Source organism: Polyodon spathula, chromosome 10 (genome assembly GCF_017654505.1).
Source record: "Polyodon spathula isolate WHYD16114869_AA chromosome 10, ASM1765450v1, whole genome shotgun sequence".
In the NCBI taxonomy this organism is placed as follows: Eukaryota; Metazoa; Chordata; class Actinopteri; order Acipenseriformes; family Polyodontidae; genus Polyodon; species Polyodon spathula.
Genome location: NC_054543.1, coordinates 8,953,303 through 8,968,888, shown reverse-complemented (window position 1 = coordinate 8,968,888; position 15,586 = coordinate 8,953,303). Strand labels below are relative to the sequence as shown.

At 42.0% G+C, this 15,586-nt stretch overlaps 1 protein-coding gene across 2 annotated transcripts; it reads right to left on the bottom strand.

Moving 5' to 3' along the window:
- Nucleotides 1-596: 596 nt before the first annotated feature.
- On the bottom strand, nt 597-15,166 carry LOC121321476 (metal transporter CNNM1). 2 transcript variants are annotated; one of them, XM_041260442.1, is made up of 11 exons: nt 13,692-15,166; nt 9,423-9,566; nt 9,147-9,281; nt 7,251-7,420; nt 6,723-6,822; nt 4,716-4,861; nt 3,841-4,078; nt 2,302-2,415; nt 1,905-2,021; nt 1,473-1,540; nt 597-882 (listed from the first exon to the last, which is right to left on the bottom strand). In XM_041260442.1, the coding sequence occupies exons 1-11, from the start codon at nt 15,130-15,132 to the stop codon at nt 874-876; spliced, it is 2,682 nt and encodes an 893-aa protein (XP_041116376.1). In that variant the 5' UTR covers nt 15,133-15,166; the 3' UTR covers nt 597-873. The 2 variants fall into 2 exon arrangements, with proteins under 2 accessions (XP_041116376.1, XP_041116375.1); XM_041260441.1 differs by having other exon boundaries at nt 597-1,540.
- Nucleotides 15,167-15,586: the final 420 nt, after the last annotated feature.

Below are 15,586 nucleotides of genomic sequence, written 5' to 3'. Positions count from 1 at the left end.
TTCCTAAACTTAACCCAATCTGTAGTATTTTGTATTTCACCTGTACTGCTATCTAACCCCAGTGTAACTATCAACACTGTTATCTGCTCTTGAACTGCGCCTGTATCAAATCGTACTGTGTTTTGTATTTATCTTATTAGGACTGAAGTCATTGTATTTTGTATCTTGCTCTTAATTGTACGTTAATTCTTGATATGTATTTTTTGTATACAATTGTCAGTCGCCCTGGGTAAGGGTGTCTGCTAATAAATAAATAATAATAAAATAAATTTAAAAGAGGTTATTGCTAAAGGTGCCTCAACTAGCTATTAATTTAATTTTCGATGTCAGGGCATGAACACTTTTGAATTAGCATTTTTGGAGTTGCAAAAAATATTGCTGAAATAAATAATTGTAGACATCTATTTCGTGTAACTTGTTTCCCTCATCCACAAAAGCAAAACTTTTGCTACAAAAGATTTTTCCTAAAATTCTTTGTTTTTAAGAAATTTCTAGAAAGTATACATTTCCATTGGGGTATGTAAACTTTTGACTACAACTGTGTGTGTGTGTGTGTGTGTGTGTGTGTGTGTGTGTGTGTGTGTGTGTGTGTGTGTGTGTGTGTGTGTGTGTGTGTGTGTGTGTACCACAATACAATAAAGTTTAAAAAGGTATTAAACAAATAGGTATACAAACATGATTAAGATGTACATCTTGTTTACAGCTGACATGGATTCAAACAACAGGAGCTTGAGTAGTGATTCTTCAACATAGAAACACTGAGTTCCCTATGAGATGATGGAAACCAGGCATTCCATTGTATTGTGCCCCCAGAGGTGTGTCTACTAAACTGCTGAAACCCTCCAATCTGTAGCCTCAGGCCTTCACATCAAATCAAACAACCTGAGTGGGCAATGAGTTAAACTTTACCTGACACCCATATAAAACAAAGGCAAAGCATAACCTGCTTAGCATAATGCAGAATTCTAAATCCATCTGAGGGCGGATAATAACAATCGCTACAAACTGGCAAAAAGAAGTAGCAGGGTAGTCTGGATTCAACGCAGGCCCACCGACAACTTGTATAATGAAGGTTGTCTAAGGACTCCTTCTACTAAATCAGTTTCTAAAGAGAATCAAACAGAACTGATCCTGTCCTTAAATCTAGTTACTAATATTGATTTGCTTCCTTGTGTTTACATGCACATTCCACTTCAATCGCAAGTAGCAACTGGAGATTCTAGATTCCTTGATACATCCTGCATGTCAATGTCGGTTGTCAAGCAGGAATTTAGTCAGATCTTGAAGTAACTGGGCAAAGTGCACAGATTCCTGTGTACCCTATTGCATTTTGGCATGTTACGAGCTGTCATTAAATTCAATTTCATGAACTTGTACCATAGGGAAGTATCAGGGAAGTATTTTTTTTTTGTTTGCAGAGCTTGCTTGCCTGCCTGGTGCCCCCTGTTGATGGAAACAGATTAGGGTTTCACCTGCGGGATCCCAGAGTTGTCCTCTGGCGTCTTTTCTCCATCTCGTGACTTTTTCCGCTTTTTATTGCCTTTGAAAAAAATAATACATAATGTTATATGGACGTCCCCAAACTTTTATGTCAGACAGACAGCCTAAATTAAGGCTGTCTGTCTGACATAAAAGTTTGGGGACGTCCATATAACATTGTGTAATTGCAATTGCAATTGCAATTTTAACACACAGTTTGTGAAAGAAATACTGCAGGCATTTACTACCCAGGACTGCATGCAAGGAAAAATGTAACACACCTCTTCAATTAACTATTAGCCTAACAAGAAATGAGTCTTGCTCACTCACATTCATAACATTGATCTGCATGTGCATGTGCAATGAATGCAGCCTGTGTGATGATGTGATGCAGCTACAGACAGAGGGGTAGCAGAGCTTCTTACTGAGTTTACGAAGGAGTTTCTTTCCCAGGGTCTGGTCAGAGGTGCTCAGAGACAGGCTGCTAATGAACGGGGAGCTGGAAAGGCTGTCTTCCACCGGCACTGCTACGCTGTCTCCGTCTGGAGGGACAGAATCAAACAGAGAGCGAGGTAGGCACGAGGATCACAGTTCGAGTGAGGGACACGGAGGTATCAGACTGAGAGAGAAAAAGAGATGGGAGGAGGTGTGGGGATGACATCTTATATGTATTGAAAACACGTTTAGACACTATTCAAATATATAGCAAGGAAAATGACTAAAGGCGGACGCGAAGGAGAGAGAGAGACAGAGAGCTGTTAGACACAGAGAGGGACAGGAGAGGGTGAGGGAGAGGTCGCCCTCACCCTGCTGTTTACTCACTCTGCTTCCCAGTGCTCTCAACACGTTCTGCCAGCTCCTCTCGGATGTTTGGAATCTCATCCATCCTCAGGAAAACAAAATCACTGGGGCTCTTCTGCCCATCCGACTTACTACCTGCAGGGGGCGAGAAAGAGAGTCGGGAGGGGGGCCTGTTCATTTGATCTTATTAGTGACTCTAGCGCAGGGGTGACCAACCCTGGTCCTGGAGAGCCACAGGGTCTTTTGGTTTTCGTTTCACCTGAGTTCTCAATTATTAATTCAACCAATTATGTTCTTAATTTGTCAACACTGACATTTTTTTCCAGGTCTTTACCCATTGATGATTTAAAGATACCCAGAAAGCCTGCCGGATTGCGGCTCTCCAGGACCAGGGTTATCCAGAAAGCCTGCCGGATTGTGGATCTCCAGGACCAGGGTTGTCCAGAAAGCCTGCCGGACTGTGGCTCTCCAGGACTATTGTTGGGCACCCCTGCTCTAGTGCTCCATTAAGAGTTGTTTGTTCTCACAACGTTAGTTCACTAAAGTGCCAAATCAAATCTCCAACTAAATGTCTCCACAAAGCTCAATCCTGACAGGCTAGCCATAAACTAACTAAATTATTATTTTAACCATGCAAATAGATATGCAGGCACACAGATTGGAGAAGGCTGTCCTGGAGCACAGAGTCACAGCTGGGGTGGTGTAATTGGGATGTTTTCACCCAGCTTGGTTGCTGTCATTTCCAAACTGTAATGAGTTTTTCAGCTAAGAGGATTTGGACGCTCCATCTGTCCTTCTTTACAGACTGAGGCAGAGAGGAGACAGTAACACTATATTCAAACAGCAAAACTGTTTTCACTTCCACACTTTAATACCTTCTTCCCCCTGTCAGTTTCAAGTATTGATATCTGCATACCTGAAAACTAAAAGTCTATACACTGAACAGTGGGCAGCAGAGAGGTGCTAGAGATGCAGTCTAAGCTAGGAACATGGGAGCTTTTGGGCAAAGTTAATGTGACTGCAAACGGTTCAGTCTATGCAAAGTTAGGGTGTGGTACTGTGAAGCCAACTTAGGAGAGAGGTTAAAGGAGTAAGGGAGAGAAGGAGGGGGTGGGGGATGGGGGTTGGCTAAGGGTGGAGTTTGACTGAAATTGACTTATTGGGGTTTATTCAACAGCGGTGTATATAAATAATGCCACTGTTTAGAAAATTAAAACAGGACCCTTAAGTGCATGCGAGTGTAACAGCCAGTGTTGTTTGATGCAATGCCGTTAGATTCTATCCCCTGTCGGTGACATAAAATAAGGTATAACACTAAAAGCAAATATAAAGACAAGCCGGATCTTTGCAAAGTGATTAAGATGCTTGGGGTGTGTGGGGTCGCCGATCCGCTCCTGGCCTCTGCTGTGTCACTTGAGTCTATTTATGTATTTACTGTCCTATATGAATGATGTATTAAATTCTTAACTAGCTGAATAATCGCTTGCATGTATTCTTGGGGTCGGGAGGCTGTATGAAGGCTAGGGGAGGACATGGAAGGATCTATGGGCTGGGACTCACGGACTATGCGGTTTCTCTCGTTGAGCAGGGTGGTGCTCTGCTGGACTCTGCTGCTCTGTGTATTGGTCTCAACAGGACTGCTGGTCTGGATTTCAGGCACCGGCAGGGGAGTGCTGCTGGAACGATTCTCGGGGGTGGGAGTGCTGTCCTCGTTCACCTGGGCATCTGTGTCAGGAGTCTGTGGAGAGCTGTCCATGCGAGTGGCAGTAAGTGCATTCTGGTAGTGATGTTGTGTGATCTGGGGGGAAAGCAAAATGTTTAGGCTCAACCTTCAGAACAAGTGAATATATACGTGTGTGTATGCGTGTGTGTGTATTGTTTTATTACAAGAATATCAGGCCTGCCCTCTCTGAATGAACTGAAATGTAACAGTGTTATTAAAAGAAAGAAGCACGTCCGATATACAGCTATCGCTATCTACCAAAGGGTTTGCATCACCCCACAGAATTAACTCAGTTTTCTTCATAAAGACGATTGAAACCTGCCGAACAATGTTACGTTAACATATTGAATTACATTAAATACTGTATTACTATTATGGCTTCTTGTAGACTTTTGCGATATCATTTTGTATTTCTTTTTTGATTACATGATGTTAAATAAAAGATCTAAATTATGTTATATATATATATATATATATATATATATATATATATATATATATATATATATATATATATATATATATATATATATATATATATATATATATATTTATGTCTCAATCTGCAAAAGTTTTGATTTTAGCTGTACGTTTGACTTTTACTTCCTAGTCGGAAGTTATAACTTTGAAACAATTAAACAGTTGAATATTTTTTTTTTTTTAATCACTAAATTAAATGTTTAATGATCTGCAGGTTGGTACAGCCCCTTACCTTAATGATCTGCAGGTTGGTAAGCTGGCGTACAGAGTAGTCTGGCAGGTAGGTGCTGTTGTTGCTGTTAAGCTGGCCCATGCTGCCCCCGCAGTTCATTGACTCAGACCGGTTGAGACTGCTGCTGCGAGACGGGGACCTGTGAACTGGACAGCAGCCAGACACAGAGGTAACAGCAGGCTTCAGTCATGGCATGATACAGCACAATATGACAAAACACAGGTCAACCTGTAATTGACAGAGCAGTATTGTATAGTCTGGGATTTGGTTTGGTATCACGTTGTAGGACTCTCTTGTACCTGTTGCGTTTCCCCAAAAATCACATTAGTTGTTAGGAACACTAACCTAGACTGATCCAGACACTGCAGGCTTCCAGGTGGACAGATTCATTATATAGACAGTAATCTAACCTAATGAAGTCTTTAATGGACAGACTGGATTCTCTGAATTGAATTTCCTGGCTCTCTGATGCGTGCTCTAAGAAATTGTACAATGTGCCTATATTCCCATTACCAGTACTGTCACAAGGTAGCACATTTTTATTAGGTTACGAATGTACTTGTGAAAGTAACTGATTAGTTGAAAATTTTTTTTTCTTCTTACTTTTGGTGTAGAAAAAGATATTCCACAATTTAATGTGTCACAAATTCAGTCAATTCATGATTAGACCATGTTGCCTGTAAATTTTACACTTACTATACTGTATAAGGGTTCTTTACTAATTCCCTGTTTTCAAGACAGGTGGAGAACTATGGAGGTAGAACTGTATAAGACATAGGGCTGCCACCTCTGAGGTACAACAAACCGAGACCCTGTCTTTATCTTACCTGTGCTCAATGCATCGTACTGGCATTGTCGTGCTGCTGTAGTAATCTATATGGATGTGGAAGCATAATGTTAAAAACTGTTTACAAAGACATATTGAATTTCTGGGACACCTTCCTCAAAACTGGGATGATCTAGGGAAAAACAGGGACCAATAGGTTGTACGAGTAAAGCGCTGCGTGGAGTTTTAAAAGAGTGAGCTAAGACCCAGTTTAGGGTCTCACTAGTCCAGTACAGAAATCCATAACAAAGAGGGGAATGCTACTGTGCCTTGGGCAGGGATCCAGAGACAAAATACCCTTTAACTGAACCTCCTGCGATGGAGGACTTAGAAAGAGGGCTTGAGAAACACACGAACAAGGTTGTGCGCACTATGACAGCTCCACAAGCACCTGCAGCAGAATGTGTGTTTAATAATGGAGCAACGATCACTTGCATTGTTATTCACTCTGTGTCGCAGAATTCCCAGGGAAAGGCACTGATTGGTTATTGTGTGCACTCCCCCTGTCAATGGGAAATCCATTTGGCAGACTGAAGACATGAGAAACTGCTTGAGTCAGCAGAGAGAGAGAGAGAGAGAGAGAGAGAGAGAGAGAGAGAGAGAGAGAGAGAGAGAGAGAGAGAGAGAGAGAGAGAGAGAACAGAGACTGGAACCAAGGTGACCATTCTTTTTTTTCTTGATGCAGCTCAACGATAATGACTGGAATGTTAATTATAGTTTTTTTCTCTGGTAGCAGGCTGTTGAAAGTGTAACAAACTTCTATATTATAGTAGTCAGATTTGCCCCAAATGATACACTCTGAGTGTGTTACTGACTGCCTAAAACTAAACACTGGCAGTATCTGGTATTTGATCTCCACATTCCAGATCTGTGTGATTTGTGCTCTCTTTGTCAATGAATCACAGAATGAATGAATGGTAAATCTCCCACAAACTCAAAGAAGGCATACCATAATTTTAAAACTATAACACAGAGCCTTTTAAAAATTTTTGAATATTTTTTCCTTGTTACACATACACACAGTATACTCGGGTTAGAGTATTCTATGGTGCTTTTTAGGGTAGTATTCAAAAGGATCCCTATCACGCACATTATACACAGGTGCATGTTACACATAGGATGAATGCTATTACACAAAACATGATGGTACTCCCTGTCGGTTTGTATGTTCAAACAATCACCTGATGTCTGATTGGACATGATGGCTGGCACTCCATAGTAAGTAAACGCCCCATTCTCGAACCTCAGTGCTTCCTTTCCTATCTCCACCTCTACTCGCCCCTTAAAGACAAAACCATGACAAATTTATTAACCTTGGTAGATGAATAGTTACTGTTAGGTGGAGCACAATTGCTTCATGGTTAATGTTATTAACAGAGAAGCAATGTGGGCTAGCAGTTAGAGTTGAGAGACTAAGAGACAGTGTGGCTTAGTGGTTAGAGCTGAGGGACTGGGAGGCAGTGTGGTATAGCGATTAGAGCTAAGAGACTGGGAGACAGTGAGGCATAGCGGGTAGAGTTGAGACACTGGGAGACAGTGTGGTATAGTGGTTAGAACTGAGGGACTGGGAGGCAGTGTGGTATAGCGATTAGAGTTGAGGTACTGGGAGGCAGTGTGGTATAGCAATTAAAACTGAGGGACTGGGAGGCAGTGTGGTATAGTTCTTAGAGTTGAGGGACTGGGAGGCAGTGTTGTACAGACAACTGTACCTGCAGCACCAGGACAAAGTAATCCACAGGCTTGCTGCGCTGGAACAGGAAGTGTTCTGTGGCTCTCTTGTTCTTCTCATTGAACTTGAGTTCCTGCACCACATTGGGGTGCTTGAGCAGGCGCAGCAGGATCTTCTCAGAGATGTGGCACGACTTGAAGGGCTCCACCTCTGAATGTAGGCAAAGAGACCAGGTGAGAGGAGCACGCCCTGGAGTCCATAGCTCAATACTGGGAAACATGCTGCATTTCTATGTGCTTTTGGAATTTATTTTTTTGGTTGTTTGCAGAATTGATCCACAGATAACCACTTCTAAACAGAGCAATGGGTCAATCCCAAGGGACTTGTATAACAGTGTGTGATGCTGGAGGTGTTCTACTGAGGCGCGCTTCTCTATCAGGAATTAAAGGGCATCTTATGGTAGGGCTTATAATAATCTGATTTTAAAATTACCTCAAATAGCCAGCTTGCAGACACAACCCACTATACATGTCACAGAATATTCTTCACCAGACGATCAGTGCTTCAGTAAACTGCTACTCTATACTGTACAACTGTGTTCATTCGTAAAAGCACTTACACAGGTACAATACAAAACCTCTTGTTTTCATTTTATTATTAGAAGGTAAAATTATAGGACACAACCATGTCATCTGTTAAGTTTCTGATTGGCAGTTTGGGTTACGTGAATAAAGCAGGTCTTTTATATTTACATGTAAAAGACATATGTTTCATACAGAACATTTATAGAACATTTCTAACATTTACTATGTATTAGGCACCACAAACAAACGTTTGTTAACAGTTGCAGCAGACTGACACAATCCAGCCCACAGGTATAGAACTACAGTACATTCTTTCTGAACACATACAACGCAACCAGACAAGACTCTATGCTGCCTGTCCATGGATTTACACTGCTGATGCCATTCATCTGCCTTCAAGCATGAGATCCACAACAAAGCAGGGAAGTCTCTCAAGATAAGTAGGGGCAGTCATGGTTACTGCTTGGATTGGAGATCTTAAAATAAGAACCAGCGAGGAAGAACACCCCCCGCTGGGCCGGAACTCAAGCATTGCTCAAGCAGGGTGCTAGTGAGGTTAGGGACAGTGCTGCTAGAGCAGCTGTCTTTCAGATGAGACACTAAATTAAGATCATGCCGACTTTAAATATTCCATGGTTCAATTTCAAAGAGGAGACTGGTGCATTAACTTGAGTGTCGTGACTTATCGGTAATTCAACGCCCCCAGCCACCCCCACTCGCTAATTTAATTTGAAATTTTCCCCTGGTAATAAGATCGTGCAGATCTAGATAGGACTGTGAAAAAATATCTGTTTTGTTTTTATTTTTATAAATAATAATAAAACTGTATATATATATATTGTAGCAGAATGGGGGGGGGGGGGGCAAAAATCCTCCCTGCCAAACACATGTATTATGTGTTAATTGTTTTATATAATTGTTAATTGTTTGGCAGTTGGCACATTTGTAAATTTGTATAAAAGACAGCAATCAGTCTGCTCAGGACTGCGGAGTAGAATGGAGCACACACACACACACACACACACACACACACACACACACACACACACACACACACACACACACACACACACACACACACACACACACACACACACACACACACACACACACACACACACACACACACACACACACACACACACACACAGATATGTGATGTCTTAAAGAATACAGAAGCATGTGTTTGAGTGTGTGACCAGTCCCATTTCCACAAATATCCACAATCCAGTGAGGTAAGCATGGTTGGTTTACCACTGCTAAAAACTATTTTCTGACCTTGTAGAGACATTCTTTAATTTTTCTATGATATGATTTATACACTGGAGAGGGCCCTCCCCTGAATACCCTACCTGTTGCCAGGAAGCGGTGTGTGGCCAGGAGAAGCTGGGGAGAGATCCTCATCTCGTTCTCTGCAAGCTTGAACAGTGAGAAGTCCTGCTGCTTCCCCTCATGGTGAGACACCCTCCTCTTTGTACGGTTGTCAGCTATGAACACAAACATATGCACATTGTTTCATTTTCAGCTCAGACAACAACATTACTTTTAATTTTGAAACAGTTAATAAGAGTAACAGATGGAATGAGTCTGTAAGTTCAGCAATCCAGCGAGGAAGCTGTGTGACGTACTGTACAAGTCAGTCTCGTCCAGAATCTCTGATTTGATGATCTCCTCAATGATGTCCTCCAGTGTGACAATGCCCATCACCTCATAGAAGGGGTCCCCCTCTCCCTCGTTGTTCACACGCTGCACGATCGCCAGGTGTGATTTACCTGTGCGATAGAAAGAAACCAGGTGAGAGCTGGATCATTGTAAAACCAAAATATAGCACTAGCCCGGGCCTAACCCTGAACAACCCCCGCCAGGTGAAAGCACGTTGTGAGCTGTGTGCTTCTCTCAGCCCAGCGATTGATAGGGATGGTAACTTCCTCCTGCACTGAAGAAGCTCCAGGGTGCCAAGTGGCAGTAACAGCAGGGCAATTTAGACAGGAGTGTAACAACTCATTAGTTCTGCCTAGCGGCACAGCTACAGCTTCCTGTGTTGCCATAGCGACAGGACCTGTCACTGATCTGTTCCTCCACCCCCAGCAGACATATGACAGGAGCAGGCAATATATTTTGGGAAACACTGTTTTATTTTGATATTGTTGTTTTTTTTTTTTTTTTTTTTTAAACAAATCTAATAGAAGAATGTTATTCAAAAATGAAACAGGGCTTCATGCAGTCACAGCAAAACTCTTCCAGTGATGTATTACATAAGCTCCCCTGCTCCAGCAGTTCTGTAATGAGCTTTGGTGCGACTGACACTGAATCCTGCTCTCACTGACTTGGCTACAGTCCTGTCCCTCTGCTCACAGGGTCCTCGCTGTCAGTGCCACAAGTACTGCTCATTTACTGCTGGGTTCTAGTTTTATCATTGTGTAAATCAGGAAATACTGCAAGTCTCCTACAGTCATTCTACCAATAACATTATGATTTTTTATAAAATCATCTAAGTGTGGATTGTTTCCAAAGTAATGCAGATCACTAAGTTATTATAAACCAATCCAATGCCACTGAGGACTGGGTATTTTGGATCTTGAGTTGAATCTCAAATACAAATTCACCTTTTCATGATATAAAATTATTCTTGATATATTAATTGATTGGAAGTCATGATCGAACATCTTATGAGAATAACCCTGAAAGTTGAAATTCCTTTTCTGGAGTGGGATTTATACATCTAGAATTTCAAAAGCACCACTCATAGACCTGTACCTATAGGAGAGCTATTCAAGTAAACAAGAGATCCAGAATTTCAAAAGCATTACTCATAGATCTGTACCTATAGGAGAGCTATTCAAGTAAACAAGAGATCCAGAATTTCAAAAGCATTACTCATAGATCTGTACCTATAGGAGAGCTATTCAAGTAAACAAGAGATCCAGAATTTCAAAAGCATTACTCATAGATCTGTACCTATAGGAGAGCTATTCAAGTAAACAAGAGATCCAGAATTTCAAAAGCATTACTCATAGATCTGTACCTATAGGAGAGCTATTCAAGCAGACAAGCATTTGAGATTGCACCTTTATCAGGAACTTCATTCTCAGTTGTGAGGCTTTAGTCATTTCAAACGACTGCGCTATATGGAATGAATTTTAATATGTCATGAATCAAAATACAGTAGGCTGTCTGAGACAGCCTGGCTAGGGAGGAAAGCTGGTGGATATTATATAACCGGGTAATTGTATATTTTCCATGAATGGCAGGTCAGCTCTGTATCAGTAGCTGCAACCCTGGTCAGTGAGGACAAGATGCCACCTGCTGTGAAGGACTCCGAGATTACAATTTTAATCCCTGCAGCTGCCTAAGTAGCTGTGTAATGCATTGCTGCTGCTGATGCCACTGCTATGACACGCATTGCATGACATTACCAGCTTCTTGCACAACCACTGCCTCTTCTCTGAGCTACACACTTATTTGCTGTGAAATTACTGTTTTTTGAACCTGCACTCAAATTAACAGACTTAGTCAGTATTAATTCAGCTGCACCTCTATCAGCACCCAAGATAGGAATTTCAGCTGGAATAGTAAGCAAGCATGGCAATGATAGAAAAGAGAAGCATAGAGAACACACATATTAAACAGCTATGAGATTAACTATTAGAAAAACAATGATGGTAAGCTGACAAGTGTCCCTTTTATATTAAGCAGCTAATGTATTTATAAATAACAGCATACACTGTAAATCCACATTTTCAGAATCGGAGCAAGGCCACTGTTCAAAGAGAGACTAGAACCTTTTATTTTTGTTGTTGGCATGAGATGTCTACATCAAGTAACTCCGCTGTTACTTTCCCTTATTATATATATTATTTTTAGTTTGCTGGTAATTTAGACTTCTTGTTACGGAAAAAAAAAATGTATTTCTGTTTCTGTACAGTGCCTTGGGTGTTCGATATGAAAGGGTCTGTCTAAATATGTGGGGTACATTGCAAACAATAATAATAATAATAATAATAATAATAATAATAATAATAATAATAATAAATACATCAGATCACCATAGTAATGTATCCTTGATTATAATTCCTTGAGACCATTAAAAAATAAATGAGCAATGACCGCCCCCCCCACCCCATCTGCACATATTAACCCAAGTGACATTCAGACTGCCTCCCTGCAAACCTGCACACACACACACACACACACACACACAGGCATCTTCACAGCTTTAAATGTCATGTGAAGCCAACAGCAGACTGAAAAGGTAACAAAGGTTTTAAATATTTGAACGTTTCCATTTCTGAGCTGTTGGGGGTGATTGAAGTATGGAAGGGCTGCAGGGTGGAGAGGATGTCACAGCAAGACAGGAAAAACAAGACAGTAACGCTGCCTCAGTTACCCCCTGCTTTACTTTGAGTCATGGCAGTGCTTGTATAGGATATTTGTAGCCTCTTGCTGCTGCAGCTACTGTAGCGTCAGGAACCTGTGTGACCGACGAACAGATAAACCTTTCTGTTCCAACTGAGAAGCAACCGCCAACCAAGGTCTGTGTCACCTGTCACATGCAGGGCTCCCCGTTAACACAAAGTGTGTGCTACTTTTGTAAGTGTTGCTAATTATTTATCAAAATCTTTGAAGAAGACACATGAACCACCAACACATCACATCACACACCAGACATTACACAGTGATTTCCTTCTATCTAAAAATATGAGTATTGTTTGTATCATGTATGTGTATATTGGTGACAGACTTGTGTGGGTGGAGAGATTTCTGCTACCTTAGAAAGCTGTTGTTTCGTGAGCACAGTCAATGGCTTTGAAAAACACCAAGGTTATAAAAATTGCAATCTTGAACAAGACAGAATAAACAATTATTTTAATTCCTTTCATCAACAGAAAATGTCAGCAAGCATTTAAACTGAATTTGGAAATGACAACTCCCTTTAAAAATGAGTTTGAATGTTTTTAGTCTTCACTGTAAACATGTAAACAAGCAGCCTTATTCATGGCACATGAAATCATAATATATAGCATTCAGTGTTTATAACACCCTGCAAATATGAAGACAGTATCTCAAATGAATTGGGATGTTGGAGGATTTGGCAAGGGGCAGCGCAGACCACCAAATCTGTGGGTCCTGGGGACCCACAGTATCTGCTGGTTTTCATTCCAGCTGAGCGCTCAATTACTTAACTAGACCCTCAATTGAAATTATAATTTCCTTAATTAGATCCTTTTAATTGTCTTCAGCTCTTAAGGAGTTGCAGATTTCAAGGTACCTATAACAGTTTAATGATAACGTTTAAGAGCTGAAAACAATTAAAAGGGTTTTAATTAAGCAAATTATCATTTCAATTAAGGATTGGAATGAAAATCAGCAGACACAGGGGGTCCTCGGGACCAGGGTTGGGAACCACTGATCTTAGTGACCCACATTGTACAACCCACAAAATATTTGTTTGGTGATGTAAAAAAAAAAAACAAAATGGCATTATCAACATATGATTGTAGGGACACTCCACTCATTGCTAGGTTCTCAAATTCTATTATTTTAAATGAAGTGTTTGTTGTTTTATTTTTCTTTTATTGATTAAAAATGTACTTGTAATAATGAGGAAGGAGGATATTGCAGGAACTTCTCCAGCTCCATAGAGTTTACAAAAACTGTTTTAAAAATTAAGCACAGAAAGAGTGATAGGGGGGGAGGGAAGGAAGGAGAAGAGAGAAAGGAGAGGGGGGAAAAAAAAGAGGGGTCCTGTGTGTGTGTGTGTGTGTGTGTGTGTGTGTGTGTGTGTGTGTGTGTGTGTGTGTGTGTGTGTGTGTGTGTGTGTGTATATATATATATCATTGGTATGGGTGTATAAAGACATCTGCACATCTTACAAAAGATAAAGTGCTTTAGGCTACCTTTCTTGAACTCCTCCAGCATTGCATCCAGCTTGGTGTCGTTGAACACACAGTGCAAGGGATGACTGTAAAACTGCGTGATGGTTTTCAGCGTGGTGCAGTCATCGGGATCCACGAAAGCCAGGTCCTTCACGAACAGGATATCGACGATATTGGACCGCTCGTTCTCGTAGACTGGGATCCTGGTGTAGCCGCTCTGCATTATCTCAGACATGGTGTTGAAGTCAAGCACTGCGTCTGAACCGAGCATGAAGCAGTCGTTCAGTGGGGTCAGCACATCTTCCACCGTCTTCGTCCGGAGCTCCAGGGCGCCCTGGATGATATTCAGCTCCTCTTTTACCAGATCGTGGTAAGGGTCTGTGACTCGCAGCATCCCCAGGAGCTTCTCCCTGGTGTAGAAGTTGCTGATCTCCTGACGCAGGAACACGTCCAGGAGCTTGCTGATGGGGAAAGAGATGGGAAATGAGATAACCATTAACAGCCTCGTCACCCAGATGGTCTTGGAAGCAAGTGCCAACCCGTGTCTGGAAGCCACCGAGTGGGGAAGAATCTCTCCGATAAAAAAGATGCCGAAAGTGCAGACGAGGATGGAGAGCCAGGTCACCCCAAACGTCTGGCAAAGCCAGACCGCCAGAGAGGCGTTGATCAGCGCGTTTCCCAGAAGCAATGTACACAGCAGATAGTTCCCGTTCTTTCGGACCAACTCAATCCGCCGTGCATACTTTTGTTCCTTCTCCGTGCCGCTGTTCTGTATAACCCTGAGCTCCACGGGATCTAACGCCAATAGGCTCAGGTTGAGCCCGCTAAAGAGAGCGGAAAATCCCAGCAGTATTAAGGTGACGGCAACCTGCAGCCAGACGTCCGCTTCTGGGGGCCGCTCAACCACTGCCAGCCAGAAATCTCTAGTCCTAAAGTGTTCCCATTTTACCCCATCAAACGCACACATTGAATAGTACTTTATTTTTTCACCTCTGCGCAAGTCCTTGGCCAGCAGGTCCACTAAGACTGAGTTGTGGTTGTACGGAGGTTTGAATGAGCCCAGTAACTCGATATCAGAGGTCCTGGAGTTCTTATCCATGCAGAGGTTCTTTTTCGGGTGAACCTGTCCTGATCTACCAGAACTCGGTTCTTCAATAAAAGCAATCCACGGCGTAGCCACTGCATCTCTACCACTGACAGTTCTGTTGAATCGCTGGGATGCTGTGTAATAAACACGCAGCCTGAATCGCGTCCCTTCTGTCGCTTTCAGCACCCCATTTTCAACGGACAGCTCTGCCCGCGTGTCCTCGGGGCGGAAACCCAGTAATCCAAGAACAGAAACCGGGAAGATGAAGGCGAAAACGATGAGCAAGGACACGGATCCGGGTCGAGAGAAGCAGAGCTGAGAGCTCCCAGCCGCAGCGTCCGCAGCCATGATGCTGAGTGAGTTGTTTGGAGACATTGGAGAGCGCAGTCACATGGTAAACCGCTCTCCCCTCTCCATTCGTCTGCACCTCGTTTTAGCAACAGACATGCAGGAAACAGCTGGGGGACTCGGTACAGCAGAGTGAACTGAGAAGTATAAGCCTTATGTCTTTACGAAATACTGCACTACGGTGATGCAATACAATTTAGCAAAAGGCTCTACAGCTTGTGTAGTAGCTATATTACAATATTACTACACGTTCGTTTTGAAGCACTCCACCTTGAAATCAAACATATTGTCTTAATAGTTTCTGTATATTTTCTTGTATGGGTATCTGTTTGGGTGTTTGTATTTTTTTAATTGTGTTTTTATTTTAGACCTGCACTTTCTGGCATTTAAGATTACTTTTACACTTCAGTTTGACACAGTGTATCCTGCATTCCTTTGTGTGCATCTCTTTAATACACTTGGATTAGCACTCTGTACATCG

Bases quoted from the DNA above. Each gene is read 5' to 3' on its own strand.
- LOC121321476 (XM_041260441.1), bottom strand. From the start codon at position 15,132: ATGTCTCCAAACAACTCACTCAGCATCATGGCTGCGGACGCTGCGGCT. The intron at 9,282-9,422 runs GTACGTCACACA...TTGTGTTCATAG, and splicing joins GGACGAGACTGACTTGTACA to CTGACAACCGTACAAAGAGG. The intron at 2,416-3,840 runs GTGAGTCCCAGC...CGCCCCCTGCAG, and splicing joins CGAGAGAAACCGCATAGTCC to GTAGTAAGTCGGATGGGCAG.